General features: G+C 40.5%; 2 protein-coding genes across 4 annotated transcripts; both read right to left on the bottom strand.

Moving 5' to 3' along the window:
• Nucleotides 1–776: 776 nt before the first annotated feature.
• On the bottom strand, nt 777–14,400 carry LOC115663880 (ATP-dependent DNA helicase homolog RECG, chloroplastic). Of its 3 annotated transcripts, none has more exons than XM_056308386.1 (16): nt 14,241–14,400; nt 13,013–13,800; nt 12,803–12,915; nt 11,753–11,987; nt 11,133–11,296; nt 10,837–10,918; nt 9,119–9,208; nt 8,146–8,379; nt 7,784–7,855; nt 7,497–7,646; nt 7,268–7,411; nt 5,569–5,727; nt 3,902–3,985; nt 1,989–2,561; nt 1,315–1,612; nt 777–1,113 (listed from the first exon to the last, which is right to left on the bottom strand). In XM_056308386.1, exons 2-15 carry the CDS (start codon nt 13,721–13,723, stop codon nt 1,520–1,522), a joined length of 2,904 nt encoding a protein of 967 aa, XP_056164361.1. In that variant the 5' UTR covers nt 13,724–13,800; nt 14,241–14,400; the 3' UTR covers nt 777–1,113; nt 1,315–1,519. The 3 variants fall into 3 exon arrangements, with proteins under 3 accessions (XP_056164361.1, XP_056164364.1, XP_056164363.1); XM_056308389.1 differs by having other exon boundaries at nt 13,013–13,723; nt 14,241–14,396; XM_056308388.1 differs by having other exon boundaries at nt 13,898–14,393.
• Nucleotides 14,401–15,518: 1,118 nt separating this feature from the next.
• LOC115672145 (serine carboxypeptidase-like 50) lies at nt 15,519–17,269 on the bottom strand. Its single transcript, XM_030593928.2, has one exon. It carries the CDS (start codon nt 17,098–17,100, stop codon nt 15,706–15,708), a length of 1,395 nt encoding a protein of 464 aa, XP_030449788.1. The 5' UTR covers nt 17,101–17,269; the 3' UTR covers nt 15,519–15,705.
• Between the last annotated feature and the right edge of the window lie 1,995 nt (nt 17,270–19,264).

Below are 19,264 nucleotides of genomic sequence, written 5' to 3'. Positions count from 1 at the left end.
GACCATTTGAGATGCTGAAAAGGGCATGCAAGGTCTGTGCACAATGTATTGAGTCAAGTTTAGGCTTAACCATCTTTTCATAGGCTCCAATTCTATCCCCTTTTTGTCTTTTTGGAACTGTACAGTGTCTTGACCTTTGTCTTCCCTTCCCTCTTTGAAGTCCCAAGTAAGATCGTTCTAGGGGGTGCATATCCTTCAGTCATGATCCAGCTGTTTGACAAACCCTTCTTTTGCACAGGCAATTTCCTCCCTCATCTGACACCGTCCCTCCTCTCACGTCTCCCACAGTTTCCTCGACCTGCCTGTGTTCCCTTCATTGAATGGATTTTCCTGTTTTCCTCCTCAAAACATGGCCTATATTTGGGCCTGAAAAGGAGTTGTTTTCCGGGCAGTGGTCTTCACAACCACCCCCAACAGAAACTTGCCCTACAATCTTCAGAGACATTAGTACTATAGTTTGTTTATCTTCATATTACGAGTAATTAATTTGTTAAGAGGTGATTGGGTTATCTTTGTCCCATAAGCGAGTGTAGCAGCTACACATGATATTCTTACTAGTTTTTTCTTTCACATCGCATGACATGCTCTTGAGCAAAAACAAAACATCATGCGCGAGTTCAGTACCCCGGATTTCATCAGTTCCTTCCTTTTTCCCCCTCGCCTACCTCAGTTAATATCAGTTATCAATTGCTATGTAGTAGAAATTGAACCACTTCCAAGCCCATTTTATGACAGTTAAGAAGATGAGAAACTTTCAATAGATACTGGCATCAAAAGACAGCATAATCGGCTATATATAACACTTTCGGTCGGGACAAAAAATTCAAAAACAAGTCGGGGCTTGAAGACATTATGAGCCATTAGATCTCCGGTGGTGCATCCTAACTCAATTACTATACAAAACATTTCCTTCCTTACTTGTAGTTCGATTGATTGATGAAAAGATCGTCTTGTATGTTTGAAGCTTTCCTCCAGTACTTATCTTTCGAGTCTCATGAGAATGCTTTCTCCATGACAAAATCTTCAGTTTTAAACGACTTCAGATCCTCCCAGTATGTACAAGAGTCAAGTGCAATGATGGCTCCAATGATCATAATAATTACTCCCGTCATTCTAGAACAATGACAACAATCAAGCGAAACAGTATAATCAACAATTATGAGATGGATCAGAGTAGCTATGCACAAAAGAAGTGATGTGAGGCCTATGCACCTATTGTATCAGCTTACATCATGGACTGTACAAGTATTATGAAACTTAAAAATAAAGCTCCTATTCTTGAGAGGTTAAAAAGGAAAAGGGCGAAACACTCACCGAGAAAGCGTGAACCTTTTATCTTGTGGCATTGACAGACGCATGCCTCCCATGACAACCATAAAAAAAGGTTATGTACACTGAGTGAGAGCTTTACAAAACCCAGTTTGAGAAGTGTTGAAGATAAGTCCTGCCAGATCTCTGTAGCTCCATCTTGCAAATGAATTTGGTCATTTTGTGCCTTAGGCATCTTCCTGTTTGAAGCTCAATCTCCAAGGGGGCTTAGTGGTTGACGCATGCTAAGCTCTACCTTTAGCCCTGGGAAACGCTCCAGGTCATGTGAAGAACCCAAAACTTTCTGCGCATCAAGAAAAACCAGGGATCGCAAGAAACTTTCTCGATTGTGTGCTGAAAAGAACTCTGATGGACATTTAAGCAAGCTACATCTCAGGTATTTGCCCTAGAAAATAGATCTAAGACAGGCCTTCGCAAAGTGAAATGAACCCAATAGGCTCCGTGTCTCCCAACAAAATAAGGATGATAACAAGAAGGTGGAAAGGATAAAGATGCCAACAAAGCCAAATATTCCATATGACATGGAAGAGATAAATCTCTGGCTTGATACAAACGAAATCAATTTTTACGCACTGACTAACCTTGCCATGGTAACTCGCCGTCATATATGAGAAAGTAGATATTCAAGTTTCCACTTGGTTTATCGAGCAAGAACTTACCAGTACAGCATGATGTGCATCTTGCAAAATATTCCCGTCTATTTCAAGTCTAGCAATGGGAAATTCTGGAAGGTGTCCTGACTGTCTCTTACCAAGCAAATCGCCCGGTCCACGCAAGAGAAGGTCCATATTTGCCAAGTGAAAGCCATCAGTTGAATTCTCCAGCACCTTCAAACGGATCAAGCTACTGGCAGTAGATGCTAAAAGGATGCATCTGGACTTTCTTGCTCCACGTCCAACTCGTCCTCTAAGTTGGTGTAACTGAGCCATCCCAAATCGCTCAGCATTCATCACAACCATCATTGATGCATCTGGGACATCCACACCAATCTCAATCACCTGTGTGGAAAGCAGTATATTTGTATCACCCGATCTAAATCGCCGCAAAGCTTCCTCTTTCTCGTCGCTTTTCATTTTCCCATGTAACAAACCACAGTTGTAATCCTTGAATCGTTGAGATATGTCTTCTAGATCAGCAGAAGCTGCACGAAGCTGCGGCAGTTGCTCGGATTGCTCAATAACTGGATAAACAAGGTAAATCTTCCCTCCATCTTCTAACTCATCAAACATCATCTGCATCAATCAAAGCACAGTATAACATCACAAGTTATTCATCACAAGTCATCGTGTTTTCTTTATGAGGAAGGACTCTTAATAGCATTTCTAATCTCCTCACAAGTTTAGATAAGTAGCCAATTTGTCCTATGCTTGAGGAACTAGTCCACTCATTATAAGAAAAGAACCTTCTAGCAAAAGATTTTGTAACTTCACAAGAATTCCCGCTTCAACCTACCCCAATTATTATAAAATCTAAAAAGTAATCAATTCAGTCAGTCTGGGTGCCCTCATTAATATGACTCATAATTACACTAGACAAGCAGTACCGATTACTCTCTCTTCTGGTGGGCAAAGTAGCATCAATTACTTCTAATATATAGGAGGCACCAATCCATTCTACCAATGAAAAAGCAAGGTACCAAAAAACAGAATGTCATGGACGAATAGGGCAATGTGAAAGATAGAGAGTACATTCGAACAGCCAAAAAGATACTGCTATCCCTTATGTAATCAATCCACCGGATTTATTTTGCCCTTTGACAGACGCAGAGTCTGACATGAAAGGGGAGGTAAAAGTCTTCACAAATTCACCGTGGTATCTACACATGGATGTGCCAAAAAACAGAAATGACAATTATTTTTTGCAGGGACGGCCTTCTCAACCTAGCAAATGGCTACCTGAACAGTAGGCTTCTTCCTTCTATCAAGCCCATAGGAACAAAACTGGCATGTGTTTTACGATACCCTTAGACATAGACGAAATGATCTCTTCCTGGATCAAGCTGGTTTAAGAATGACCTTACTTTGATTGAAATGAGATAAGAGAAAACTAAGAAGAAAAACTCATACAAATGTCAATCCAGTGTCAGAAAACAGTATGGAAGGATTGTGAACTGACGAGCACATTTGATCCATTTTTTCACATAAATAACACTGGCCTGGCTTCTGAAAGGTGATGTTCGCTCTTCTAAGAGAAGGTCATACTGTAATTCAAAGGTTGAAACAGTTTCATGATGAGCCCATAATGACAGTCCATAAATCTCCCATTCCCCTCTCGCGATGTGAAAAATGTGTTAAGCTGACAAGACAAGGTTGCTTCCCCGCAACTTCACAGATAAAAAAGAAAACCATAGAACAACCTAGTGGAAGTCCTGAAACCAAAACTGGGCTATAGAGCATGACATTTGACGAATAAGAATATGATAGCGATAACTATGAAGCATAAGAACAGTGATTTAACAACCAGAGACTTCAAGTCGATCAATTGAACAAGGAGAAATACTCTCAATAAGTGTATTTTTATGATTGCCTGAAGTTACTGATAACAGGATTCTTAAACAAGGGGACATGTTCACCTTATACATTTCTTGAAAGCCTTGTTCATTTCCTTCAATTACATGTGTTTCAACAGGAATTCTTCCAGGAGGCAAGTCAGTGATCTGTTTTAGCAAGCAAAAGATGGCAGTTAGCGGCCAGAAACAATACGTTGACAGATGCACTGGAAAATCAAGTGTAGAATATCAAATAAATTTTGTCAAGACAAAAAGAGCATCTGTATGTCAAGAATTAGAAATACTTGAAGCAAAAGTGTACAGCGAAATGAGAAGCAAGATGACTTTCTCACTCAGGCCCTCATGAAGAAAAATAAAGCATTCATCTTCCCTAATATGAGATAACGAACATGCTATACAAGCAACAATAAACAGTGTAATGTCCAGTCTACCCCATCTCACAAGAACAACCTAACCAAATATTTAATCCTAGCAACACTTAACAATACTGTCAAAAGCAGAAGGCAGACTGAAACTCACCAGCCCCACCAAAAAAGGGTAAGCATTGTATTTAAGAAAATTTTAGGGGGATTCCTCCCAGCCGAAAATTAACATCTGAAGCTTAATTAAGCGCCCAAACGTATTCTCTGTGTTGCCAAGAATTACAACCCCTTGTGTCTATATACACAAATTAAATAAGGCTAGAAAAAGCTTCCTGCTATGGCTTTTATCTCCCTCACTTAGATATAGTAGTTTTTTCGTAAAAATTCTACTTTTCGTCCGTGAGCTTACAACTATGTCCAATCAAGTCCTTAAACTTTTAATTTGTCTAACCAAGTCCCTGAACTTGCATAAATTTTCTAGTCAAGTTCCTCCGGCAACAATTCCTATCAATTTGAGTAAGATGTGGCCCTTGGAAAATGTCGAACATGATGTGAGAAAAAAAATGGGGAAAATGACCCGAATTTTCCTGTGGAAAACTTTACCTTCACGAACAAGCTACAATGGAAAAAACTCTTTTCCCCCTCATACTCCAACATGATCTGACAACCACATCAGCTCGAATTACCCAGGATTGGTGCCGGAGGAACTTGATTAGAAAATTTATGCAAATACAAGGACATAATTACAGAATCTATGTTAGTTCAATAACTTGATGAAGACAATTTAACGGTCCAAGGCTTTAAGTGGAAAAAGTGCGCAAGTTCAAGGATGAAAAATAGAGTTAACCTAGTTTTTTTTCTCGCTAGCCTGCCATTTAAGGTAACGCAGACCAAACTATTAGGAAACTTCACCAAACTTCTTTTTTCCTAAATTTTGAATTTTAAGCATTCGGTTTTTCTGGCAACGCATATACAAGGAAACAAAAGCCCAATAGAATACATATTTCCAACAAGCTAAATAAAGCCCCACTGCCCCCATACACCTCTCTGCAGACAATGCCTAAGCTCAGGTCAACAGGACCTCCCCTTCCCACTGAATGACCACAATCAGGTGAGAGCCTCAAGTGCTTTCAACGGCACTGATGCTCTTCCTTCATCAAGAATTTGCGGTATCTGTCATCTTTACTACTGGAAATGCCCAAATACCAACCAAACATTCAGTAGCTAATTACCTATATACAGGAAAATATCATTACAGAGTACACACCAGAAAAATCATCAATTAGTTTGCATAACATGTTAAATTATGATACAGAACCATGTATTACATGCCGATACTTTTGTTTAACAAAGGAAATACTGACGCACCTGTGTCATGGACATATCTCCATACAATGCTAAAGCAAGTGTCCTGGGGATAGGAGTGGCTGACATGGCAAGGACATGAGGGGCCATATTAGCATCACCTCTGGAAGGATCATCAAGATGAGCTGCAGCAGTTCTTGAACTTGCAGAGTTATAATACAACTGCAGAAATGAGATCTGATCAACACTCTCCTTTTCCAAAAGGATTAAAAATTTTATAACAAAAGAGAAGGAAAAGGTCTCCTGCTGAAGAGTGATATAGACAACAAAACTTCCTCCTTTACAAGCAATAGATGAAGAAAAAGCTTAAATTTCCATCTTATTCAAAACTTTGACCATCTATTCTAGCTTCAACCAGAACCTTAAGATGTGATTTGTCCGATAATTTACCGTGTTCAGGGTTTAAATCATCAGTCCGAAGCCAGGATTGACGTCTTACATTCATCGTTTAAACAATAACCATGGTAAAACACATGCAGAATGTAAATATCGAACTTCAAATGAGATTTGATATCTTGTCGTGGCCATTATTCACTATCGGCCAAAGCACCTTGGCACTAGGTCCAATGTGAAACGAAGAAGCTTCTTTCACTTACTCAATGGCTTAGAACTGATCTTTTGGACGGGTAGAAACTGTCAATTCAGAGTGCTTAGTCCCATTACAGGTACTTCTTACGCCGCTCTGATGCTTTTTTAGGCCGATCAAGTGATCAAAATGCAATGGATCTTTTATTCAAATTTGTTTAGCATCCTGACTGATTTGGAGCTCCCATTCCTGAGAATGATTGGTTGAGAGAAAGTTCAAAGGTGGTAGTTTCATTTTCTACAATGTAATTTATTATACTATTCAAACCATATCCAAATTTTGTGAGATAGATCATTAGATGTCTTAGATGGATGAAAACTGGGAAAGGAGACATTCCCTCAATATAATTATACTAATTTGGCACATAAGCAAATATCACTAATGCAAAAAAGACCTCAACAAACCCCTGTTATAGTATACAGGAAAAGGTCATTAAAGAGGAAAAGAACTGGATCAGAGAGACTTAAAAGGGCAGAAATTATTGCCAATACTACATATGCAACAACTAAAACTCTCACAGACGACTGAGTATACAATGAGTCCCATTCCCGCCAAAACTGAAATATGCTACCTTTCGCCTAATAATACCACCTTTTTCCCTAGGTGTTTTGGCTTTCGCATTTTGGATGATTGCCCGCACATATAAACTCTCTGGTCATATCCAAACTGACACATTTTTTTTCCTTTGGAAGATTTTATTGGCATGTCGCTTGGTGCAAAAGAATATCTATAATAGTGCTGCGAAATCACATGCTGCAGAATTGACGGTCAGTCACTCAAAGCACAAGAAAGCATATTCTTCAAAGGAGACAATCTAAAAGGTCAATCTCGAAAGGCAAAAATTATCCCCTTTCAAGAAAAAGCAGAGGACAAAACCAAAGGATAAAATATAACTAAGGCCAAATCAGATGCTGAAGAAATGTACAGCTTCACATTCCATCGCTGCTATGAAAAGGAAAATCAACTTTTAGTCGATAAATTCTATCACAAAATTTATCCAAGTCAAGGGAAGGGAATGACAAATGGCATGGCCAGTATGCAAAGCGAAGAGAATTAACTGCCTATCTAGCCACAGCATCTACATAGCTAATTCACAATATAAACATATGTATTTACCTTACTATTAAACCTCCCTCTTTGAACCACACCAAATCGATGTTGTTCATCCACCACAGCAATACGTAAGGCAGAAAACTCAATCCTCTCGGCTATCAAACTGTGAGTTCCAATAACCATTGATATTTCTCCAGCTTGGAGCCCCTGTTAAACAATCAGAATACCGATAACAGAAGCAATGCATGACTGGAAACAATGACAAGAGAAAAGAATGCATACTGATACATACCTCACGAATGACCCGAGATTGTTTTGAAGGTGTTGCACCAGTAAGCAAAGCAATAGAAGGTCTGGATTCGATGTCCAATTTCTCAAGCAAATTAAGCAAGTGTTCATGATGTTGGATCGCAAGCAACTCAGTTGGAACCATGAAAGCTGCCTAGACATGAGATAGAGAAAGTATAATTATAAACAATATTAAAAACTAAATCCATCTTATGGTGGGCTGTGAAGGAAAAATTTCAAACTCTAAGGTAAGTAGAATCTTGACATGAAAAGATATTGTGGAGAACCAACCTGATATCCAGAGCCAATTACTTCCATGCAAGCCAAAAAAGCTACAACGGTTTTGCCACATCCCACGTCACCCTGAAAAGGAAGATTTTAATTGAGCATGAGCAAGCTAAACTGTAGAGGCTGTATGCCAATTACGGGTTTTACTTTGAACGACCTTCAGCAGATGGAAAATATATACAAGCCGCCTTACATACCAACACAGGGCCTCCAACTTTAATGCAGAAGAATTAAATTGCAGAAAATGGTTACAAGAAATCTCAGTGTGCACGATCGTTCAGATGACTCACAAGTCACAATAATTATCAATCGACAATTAGAAAAGATGAAGGTCATAATGATGTTTGTTAATACAAACCCCTAACCTGCAAGAGCCTATTCATGGGAACAGGTCTTTTTAGATCTGATATGATCTCAGAAACAGCACTTAGTTGACTAGTTGTGAGGTCATATGGAAGAGTCTTCAAGAACTTTTTTGTAAGACTGGACCATTCCTCAATATATGTGGAGCTCATTTCAGGTTTTCTGTACTTGTCTAACAACCCAACTTTCTCGATTTCCGTACCAAGGCCTTCAAGCATTTGGAATAAGCGTCCCAACTGTCACAAAATTCAGTTAATGACTAAGAATTTAAGTTTGAACATGGTTAGTGCATAGACAAATAACTTATGGTCGGAATATAAAAGGAGGACCTTTAGCAAGGAATTAAGCCAAAGTAAAAATCCACTGAGACTGTCGGACAGATTAGCAGAGGATCAAGCTAAAAAGATGCCTATTCTAATTACAGCATACATCAGCATCAGTATAACCTCTTATTCCATATTTAGAAAGCTCTCTGACTGAGAAATCACTATTTGGGGCACCTGATCATTTGTATAGAAGGAGGCCAATATAGCATTTCAGTATAACCATAATTTGTGTCGAGTCCCACATCCAGAGTGACTTAGATCATAGAAAATGAAAATCTACAAATTGTGCTGACTATTCTAGCATTAGTCATACAAATTGAGATCCCACAAACTCAATACTTGCCTCCTCTCACCTCTCACTAGCATCTCAAAATTACTTTTTCTAGATGTTCTCTGGTAAATTATGGGTGAAATGGAACTGAAATTGGAGTTTAATGATTGCTCCCAAGAAAAGCCGATGCCCACTTTAATCTCCTCACATGACAAATCAGCCTGAGTACACAGAGTCCTGACAATATTCTCGTATCGATTCTTTCAGAAACGATCTAGAGATGTTAAAATTAAGTAAGAACTAGAGATGTTAAAATTAAGCAAGAACAGGAATAATCATCTTTTGTTCATGAAAGCATATGCAAAAGAGTTCTTTTACCTGCAGGTAAAAAAACTCATCGAATATCAGCCTTTTGCGAGCTGAATCAGCCTCATATATATTCTTTGGCTGGTGAATTCCCATGTATGCCTGTGTATTACAATAAAACCAATAAATGATAGTAGATAAAATGCTCCAGATAAACACCTTCATGGACGCATTGCAAGACTTAAATTTCTAGTCATGCCTTCATATTACCAGATAAAATACTACCACATTAAGAACTGGTTCGTCTTCCCTTCTTTGGGATTGATTTCAGACAAGTTGAGTCTCTGTAGGTAGATAGGCTTCTTTTCAGTCGCTAACTAATGTGAGACCATCTCAGGAAAGGGAAAGCCTCTAAATAACCTGGTCTTGTTCCTTTTTTATTCTTATCCTTTGTTTTACTATTATTTGTGGGTTTGAGGTTCACCTTCGTGCATCTTGAACAATTTATTTTCCCAATAGGTGGATTGGTCTATCATGCATTGAAAGTTTCAACCTTATTCTAAACATGGTTTGATGGGAAGAGTGCTTTTGATGTTTATATGTCTGAATCTATGTTAGATTGAAAAGAGTGCCAAGATGGATTTCTGTTTGTTCATAGATATCTGAATTAATGTTGGGCCAAAATTAACCTGACAACGATATCTGATCTGATGTACTTAAAAAGGGACTGATAAATGGTAATATGGATAGACTCAAGAGGAAGTGCTTATAAAAAATGCTACTAAGAAAATGGGTCTAATAGTGAAAAAACGCAAAAAACGGAAGTTGCTTGCTTGAAGTCTTGGAGGTCGACTTTATATTACTCTTTTTATATGGAGATAGACATCTGAACTCTCCACAAACAGTTAATTTTGTCAGTTTTATTGACCAAATTGAGGTAAAGAAAAGGGAATGGGATTTAAGACGAGAAAGGATGACCTTAGGCTCCGTTCGTTTGGCGGAAAATATTCTTCCGGAAAATATTTTCCGGGTTTTCCGGTGTTCGGGGGGCGGAAAACGTTTTCCGTGGAAAAATATTTTCCTTCCCCCCTTCACAAAATAGCCTAAGTCTATGGAAAATGACTTCCGCTTCTTCAAAAGCGGAAATCATTTTCCGGAGCTTCTTCTTCTTCTTCTTCACTAAGGTCGCCGGCCACCACCGCCTCCGTCGCCGGCCGCCGCCGCGCCGCCGGTCGCCGGCCACCGCCGCCGCCGCCGGTCTCCGGCCGCCGCCGCCGCTGGTCTCCGGTCGTCGGCCGCCGGTCTCCGGTCGTCGGCCGCCGGTCGCCGCCGGTCGCCAGCCGCCGCCGCCACCGCCGGCGAAAAATATTTTCCGAAAATTTTTCATATTAGTCGCCGAACACCGGAAAATTATGTTCCGGGAAAACATTTTCCAGAAAAATGACTTCGGGGAAAATATTTTCCAAAAGGAGAATATTTTCCGCCAAACGAACGGAGCCTTAGAAGAGGGAGTTCCAGCAACTAAATGGCAAGGATGTAGATGGCATACAGGTCAAGGTATGTGGCATCATATCAGCTATCCACTAACATGTAGCTTAAGTAACCTAGCTGTCGCAAAAATTTTCTGTCCCTGATCCTTTATTTATTTAGTTATTTATTAATGGCAAGGGATGGAGTTATATGAAAATTCTTATAAGTAGATCAGCCCCAAACAAAAGTTAGAAAATGTACATTTGAGGTAAGAAAAAAAATTCCAAAAATGAAGTGAATGAAAAGGACAGACCACTTACGTCACGAAGACATAAAATTCCAAGTTCCTGAGTGACATCTTTTGGAATAGGATCCATGCCGAAAGACAAGGTTTGCAAAGCTCTGACACGATAAAAGATACATACACAAGACACATATAAAAATGTGTACAGAGGATAGAGCAAAATTGTATATCACTGTGATAATACATGTCTATTTATAGAGACTGGTTTTGCAGACAGAGTAGTATATAGGGAAGAAAACGAGAAGGTTCTATGCAAGTAGAAGTGCTTGATGAAATCCAGTATTGAGCAATGACATTTTAGGAAGAACTCACCTTTGAATAACATCCCTAATAAAGGTAGGGTTTAAGCCACCTTTAGAAGGGTATATAGGGTATGGCCTCCCAGCAGTGCAGAGAGAGGAGTCCTCTTCATCTTCAAGCACGTCAATATTATACTCTCTAATTTCATAATGATCTTCAGAACTCATAGATTTTACCTAAAGGGAGAAAAGTGCTGCTCAAAATTTCCAGACAAGAAAGAACTCATTATTCCGTTCTTGAGATATGTTACCATTTAATAATATCTTTACACACGAATGCAGATAGTAGTTTTTGTTTGAGAAAAAATAAGGGAGGAAAAGCAGAAGTTCAAGACAAGCAAAATAAGCATTACAGTTGTAAGAATTTGCAGATTATTTTTTCTGGCAATACACTTGTAGGAAAATGCAGATTATTTTTCCATCCCACCTATCTATCAAATCTATCTTTTGAAGGTTCAAAACATTGACAACATATAGTTTGAGTAATGCAAATTCATGAAATTCACCGTCTTTATTGGTGAACAAATATGAAGTGTGCTGCAAAAATTGGAAAAATGAAGAAACCAACTTTTTTTAAAATGAATTTTTTTGATTTTCAGATTGCAAAATCAAAACATATATGCGTATACTAACCTTGCCACTAACACACACTATGTCTCCAACTCTGTGCTTCTCCTGAAGGATTCTTAGAAAAGATTGACTAGTAAAACGAGTACCACGAAAGAATTTCTTCAGATGCAGATAGATTGTCTTTTTCTCCTTCGCATCTAGATCACCATCCATATGCTCCCAAGTTGATTTATCATCAGCGATCTCACAACCCACAACCACCTCTAGAAACGAAAATGAACAGCCTGCTCTGATTCCCCTGTGGAGAATGGGTAAGGCTTACTCATATTAAAACTTCCTTATTCTACTTCAAAAACTCAACAGCCGAGGCAATCTTTCGAACAAAAAAAATAGTTACGGCCGAGGCTGCAAATATTTGGAAAAAAGAGGGGGAGGAGCAAGTACAGAATAGTAGAAAGGGGGTTTTAACATATTTAACTATTGGAGCCGCATGCGTACAAGTTTTACAGAATGATAATGTTAACAAGAACAGCAGAAAATGTGTAATAGATCGTCAAAGACATATTAATATTCTTGCTCCAGACCAAAACTATAATAGAGCAGTTGCAGTAACCAAAATTTAAGTTAGGAAGCTCCAGAAAACTACAAAAGCTAGTAGTGAAGAAAATACAAAGTGGATGATCACAAATCAACAACAGATTTTGTCACCTAATAAATTGATTTCAGTAATATATAAAAGGCCAACATGCTTGCACTATTTGCAAGAATTGCCAACGGTAATCGGACTGAAGTCAGTATTTGCTGTCACCTTAATCACAAAAGTTTCTGATTAAGTTCCCAGTCTTCCATTTTCCTCATTAAGGGTTGAACAAAACAATTATATGCAGCTATCCACATTTGATGGCTAGACTGATTGCAAATGACACAATCATTTTCATCAAACGTGTCGATGCACGACAGTTAAAGTGAAAATTCACTCAGCTCGATGGCAAAATGTGCATCATCACTTCCCTTATCAAAACAACTGAACTAGCAACTAAAATGCCTATGTCTTTTTTGGTAGGTTGAACTCCTATGTCAATAGGCCACAAAACATTGAAAAAATGAAATTACCTGGAAGACAAAATCCTGCCAACCGAGATCAAGTATTGTCCATCCTGAATTCCAATATGTGCATTCTGAAGATCAGCATAAGTCCTTGGAAAATGGTTTAGCATTTTTCGTATCTACAAGAAAACAAAAAGGGCAGTGAAAATACATGCTTTATTTCATGGATAAAAGCTCATATGTAACACAAATTTTACATGATCTTCGGGGGCCCACCGTGTGAAAGTCATTCTTTTCGAGTAGATGGCACTGCCTCTTAGTCAATCCAGGTAAGGAACTGATTGGTCTGTCAAGAATCATCTCAACCGTTGCAGCAACTAAATCTGTTTCAGCTTTTACTTTGTCCGAAGATTCCTCCTCAACAACTGACCTATCCAACCATCCAATTTCCACAGGCATGGGCTCATTAGGTAGCAAACTTGCAACACTTTCTTCCATTGGCAATTGTGATGGAGACTTTTCCTCTTCGAGAGAGACAGACAAGGAAGACCATGTATTGCAGAGTCTACTAGGAACACCCCAATTTGCATCAACGGCATCGTGGGGAAATCCCCAGCAACTTTCGGTTGCTGTAGGAGAGAAAGAAGTTGTCCCATCATACAACTCTATCGTCGGAGAACTGCCAATGATGATGGATGGATATTTCTTGCACACCAACAAGGCATCGAATTCATCCTTTAGATTCGCACCGGAATTCTTCCCATCCCATTCATCCTCAACGAGATCGTGAATTCCACTACAAGGTATGACGACCCGGGAACTTAAACGGCGGCCTGGAATATAGATGCAGCTATGGCGGCACAAATTCAACCGGCGCAAGTAGTGGGACACGATTCCAGCACGCAGCGGCAGCAAAGCGAAACGCTCTGTGACAAGTTGCCCGGGAAGGCCGCCGCGCAAGTTCATGAGCAGCCGCTGGATTTTCATCTAAGAGAAACAACATAACAGTCAAATCCTACGGGCCCGTAAGTTCTTCCTGCCAAATCTCGGTGGACACGACTCATCTGGGGCAATATACAGTCGCGGGTTCTAATCAATCAGCAGAAGCCAAAGAAGCACACGATACGATGACAAAACAATCGCACTCGAAATCAAGCGAACCAAAGCAATTCAGAAACAAATATTAGCTCTCCATCACCCGACATTCACGCGGCCAAAACGGTTCCAAGCGACGGCATCCAAACGACAAGGAACTCCGGGGGGGAAACAAAAGTAAAATGCGAACTTTTCAGTCGAACAGCCACGACATTCATTTCCTTAAGTTCCCCGAGCTCAATCGGACCGAATCGGAATGGAACGCCCAGCTCGTCTCGTCAGAAACCAACAGAAGACCCGCGGCGCAATCGGCGAGAGCAGGGCAACGCGAAGAGAGAGCCAAAAGGGAATGAAGAACGAAGGTTTCCGAAGAAGAAGAAGAAGAAGGAGAAGGAAAGTGGTAGCTTACGAGCTTCTGAATTTCGAATCGCCAGCTCAAGCTTCGGAGCTCGCGAGCGTTTCCATGCCCGAGCGTCCCAGTCCCGTGGGTTGCAGAGAGAGAGAGAGAGAAAGGAGAGAGATGAACAGCTGCTGTGGAGTTTGTAAGCTCCAAAGTGGAGTGCTCGAAAAGATCCGTGCGCGTTTGATATTTTCCGCCCCCTTAATAATCATTTATTAAAAGATAAAAATAGAGAAGATATTGAAGGTCAACTGTAAAAATTCTTAGAAATGGAAAAGAAAATTATTTTTACTTTAGATTTCAAAAAATTGTAAAGAAAAGTATCTGTGATTGTATGCATCTAAATGATACGATCCGCGATACGTGTTTGAAAGAGTATAAGAGAACATTTGTAATTTTGAGTCCGACGGCATCTTGCTGTAATTATAGTACATACGTATTCGAAAAAAATTGACATCATTTTTACTTCAAACTCTCGTCTCTTTTTGTATTTGCGTATTGTGTAAAGAGAAAATAATATTATTGCAGGAAATTAAGCATGTGATCACTTTTCCTAGACTTTTAAAACTATTTTCCTAAATAAATAAACGTGAGGGAAAATGTTTTACCATCTGACTTTGCGGCAGTAGCGGCTAAAGGGCCCACTTCCCCCCTCAAGCAATGTGCATCCCTTGTGTTGCAAAATTCATTATTATGCAAATGTGTGTTAGTGGAAACGTGTACTTCGAGCGGATTGATATGACCAGTTAGGATTGCTCGCATCTAATTGCTTATAATTATCTTCATTTTGATTTCACGAGAATTTACAAAGTTTGGAGATGAAACCGAGAGTTGAAGTTCATTATCAAAATAAAGAACTTTCCACTCTAAGAGGATTGAAGCTACGAATGACTCGAATTAGAATTTTATGATTGCATTCTTAGACAACTTTTGACTAAAAAATTGAGTCAAGTCCAAAAGACAGTAATTATGCGATGCTGGATTACATAGCCAAGATTAGCCAAGAGTTGCGTCCTCTTTTTTAAGTTTTCCCTTCACACAAGTGACAAAGGGAACTAAAATGCCTTGTTTCCGCGACAAAGAATTTTAGGATAAAGTTATCAAAAAGAGTATTTGGAGACAATGTGTTAGGCGTAATTAATCGTGCTTTCGAAATAAACATATTTTGATTTGAAGGAAGCAACTTTTCAAAAACGCATTCGGATTTCAAATTTCAAATGACATTCATATGCGTTCTTACCGAATAAGCACTTAGTATCTTGAAAGTATCTACTAACAAGACCGATCTACGAGAAAATGGGGAACAACTTGCCAACATGCTATGCATGTACGTGAACTCGGCATAAGTTAACCGGTGGCATTTATTTTGACAATAGCAATCCAATCTTCTTGGACTCTAACATCCTGTCCTTCTTGTAAAAAACGATTTACACAAGTGGCACAACAAGAACAACAACAAAGACGACTGATCAAATCAAATTACCAAGTGATCCCTTCTTGCCAAGCGCTCATCCTTCGAACTGGCAAGCAAGCCCTTCTCCAGAACCCAGTCCTCGATCATGGCTTGCGAGCTCAACGGCTGGTCGGTGGGCACCAGATGGCCAGCACCCAACACCACAACATGGCTCAAGCTCCCCCATTTCTGCACGTACCCAGCGAGCGCCCCGTTCACCCTCCACACCTTCCTGTCTGCAGACAAGAACTCATCGATCCCTTCCCACTTCATCGTCTTCACCCAGGCCTCGGTGGAGACCACGCCGTCTCTCAGGTCGGAGTGGCCTTGGTAAAGCAGGACCTTGCTGTTCTCGACCAAGTGCTCCACCATGTACTTCACGCTCTTCATCACATCGTCGTTCAGCGCAGCTCCCACTACGTCGCTGCACTCGTCAAACGCTATTGACTCGTTGGCCTTCAGTGCCCTCTTCACTTCCTGCTTCTGCAAGATCTGGGTCACCCACTGGGTGTTGTACGGCACTTTCCTTGTGAAGTCGTACAAAGTGGCCAGTCCTGTCATGTTCTGCAGAGATCTCAACACCCCAGTTCGGGCATCCGTCGCTTGGCTCCAATTCCCCATCTTGGTGAGCTCGACAGCTTCCCACTGGGCTTTCTCGAGCTCGGATTTTTGCCTCTCGTTGATCAAGCCGGAGAAGTAAGCATTCGCGGCGTGAGTCGCCACTTGGGTCGCTGGGTCCGTCAAGCCGTTGCCTATGGCGACCCCCGCTAGATTCAGGCGCTGCGACGGCGGCAACTCCGCATTCCACTTCAACGTGTAGTACCCAATCGCGGGGACATACTTCCCCGCGTAACTCTCGCCGGTAACATAGATGGGGCGAGATTTAAAAGCCCTGTTGAGCTTAACGAACGCGGTTATCGCGGCGAAGAGATGCTTCGCAACGGTAAACTGGTCCCTCGGGATCTCCTCGGGAGAGGCGGCCACGCTGAACCCGACGCCGATGGGGTTATCGAGGAAGAGGAGGCCGAACAAGCGGTTCCAAGAGCCGGGATTGGGCTCGACCACCAGGTGTTCGACATTTCGCCCGACAGAGCTGACGCGCCAAGGTCCGAGCTCGTAGAAGTTGCCGATCATGGAGGAGCAACCGGGACCGCCCTGGAGCCAAATCAGGAGCGGGGTCTGCGAGGGAGGCGTGGTGGGTCGCTGGGCTTCATAGAAAGCGTAGAAAATGGCCGAACCAGAGGTGGGGCTCACCGGGAGATAGCCGGATTTCGTGGGCAGCGACTCTTTCGGGAGGAGCTCCGCGGTTGGACTCGAAATGGGTCGTGACGACGACGCCGACGAGGCAGGAATGCAAGCGATGCAGGAGAGCAAGAACAAGAGCTTGAGCGGAGGAGAGGCTGCTGTTGACTCCATCAAGATTCCCCAGTCCCAGCGAGCATCGTCACTTTGGCTCTGTTCGCGTGATAAGAACCAAGGACATTATTGAGAAGAGAACGGACGTAGGAGAAAACAACAAGCGGTGTCTGACAGTGACAGACAGCATTGCTGTCTGCTGGTGTGAAAGTTTGTCGAATTCACGCGCGGTTTTTCGTGGCTGGCTTTTACTGGCGTGCGCAGGGAATAATGGAACCTCGAAGCTCTTTGTCTTCCTCGTCCTCGCTTCGATTATTGGCTCTCATACCCTCCATCCGGAGCTACAGCTCCGATCGGTCCGTGCAATTGGAGCGGCCTTGTCTTGTCGGTAGTTCGAGATAATCACGATGTCCTAATCTCGCCGCCGGCGTAACAGAGGAGTTAAAGGTAGGGGTGATCGGTTCCCGATCTAGTCCAGTTCCAAGGTGAAATCGGGAACCGGACCGAGAGAACCGGTTTCCAATTTTGGGAACCGCGGACCGGACCGGTTGGTTCTAGAATCTGGAACCGGTCACTTAGAGTTTAGTTTTTTTTTTTTTTGTTAAACACTTAAGGTTTTGTTCATATTTTACTAATTTTTGTCAATGAATTTATGTCAATGAAGTTCACTTAAGGTTTAATTCACATTTTACTAATTTTTATCAATGAATTTATGATAATAAAGTTCATTTAGAGTTTAGTTCACATTTTATTAATTTTTTTAAAGAAAAAAATAACAAAAATATATATTAAATAGTTGGTCCGGTTCCCCCTTTGAACTAGGAACCGGATCGCCCGGAAACCGGTTCCGCTTTTAGGAACCGGGAACTGGACCGATAGTCTCGAGAATCGGATCAAACCCGTCGGTCCGATCCGATCCGATCCGGTCCGGTCCCAGTTTGGGCGGTCCAAGTTGCTCACCCCTAGTTAAAGGAGATCCGGACAGGACGGTTGCCCAATGTCCGAGGACTTGTGGGAAACCAAATAAAAAAAGTATATAACAAATTTTTTTATAATTTATGGAAATTTAAATTTTCAAATTTATGTAAAACTAAACATATACAATAAAATTAATGAGGATTAACAAGTGCCCTACGGACACTTTTTTAACATCTTTCTACGTGTAAATTTAATGATTAATTTTTTTATATTATACAGTTAACCGGATGATTACTTGATTAAATGAATGGGCATATAGTTTTAACTTTGAGAAGAAAAAGGAAAAGGGATAGTTGTTTTTTGAGAAGAAAATTAGGCGAGGGCGATAGTAAGGGTGCTAGAGTGGTGGATGGAAAAATTGTCCAAAAAGTCGTATACCTATTGTACAATGGCTATTAAAATCCTAAACTTTTTAATTGTACCAATTTAGTCATAAACCATTTGAGGATCTGTCAATTTAGTCCTTAATCTTTTAACGAATTACCAAAGTAGTCATTTTACAATCATACTTAGAATTCTTCGGGGAAAAAATGTCCTATTACGCCGTTCATGTGGGGATTGTTGTAATTATAGGTTATTAACGACTCAACATTATTGAGATGTCTCTTCAGTTCACGTGTAAAAGATTTAATAATCGTTTCTTCAGTTCATGAGCATAAGATTTAGGGAAATTGGCCAAAAAAATCTTAAACTTATTCAGTCGGTAAACCTTTTAATTTTATCAATCGAGTCATAAACATTTTTACATTTTGCCAATTAAGTCCATTCGGCCAATTTTACTCCATTCAGCCAATTTTGCCCAGAAAAATTGCTAATGTGGACGTTAGCCATCCTACTGACACGGTCGGTGCTAACGTTGACAAATTTTTATAATATTTTAATAAATTTTCTGTCGTCGACCAAAGGAGTAAAAATAAAATAAAATAAAATTTCAAAAAAATATTCGATAGTTTCCCCTTACAAACAATTTGCTACTTCTAACTAAATTCGTAATTCTACCTAACACGTTACTAAAAAACCTTTTTTTTTAACTCACTCCTCGCACGTGCCCCACGCATCCGCGCGTACTAGCGTTTGCTGTAGGCAACGGTCGTGTTTCCCTTCTCTTGTTTACATGCAAATTGCGTGCGGATGAGCGCCGTGATAGCAAAAAGGGAAAAGAAAACTAGCGAATTGTTGGGTGCAATATAAAAGAAAAAGGTCAGTAACATTTTAGAAAATGAAAAGGAAAAAAAATACTAGTATA

This window comes from Syzygium oleosum, unplaced genomic scaffold (assembly GCF_021117445.2).
Source record: "Syzygium oleosum isolate NSW1041296 unplaced genomic scaffold, Sole_v2.1 Sole_v2.02, whole genome shotgun sequence".
NCBI classification, from domain to species: domain Eukaryota; kingdom Viridiplantae; phylum Streptophyta; class Magnoliopsida; order Myrtales; family Myrtaceae; genus Syzygium; species Syzygium oleosum.
This window is presented reverse-complemented; position numbering and strand designations above follow the sequence as displayed.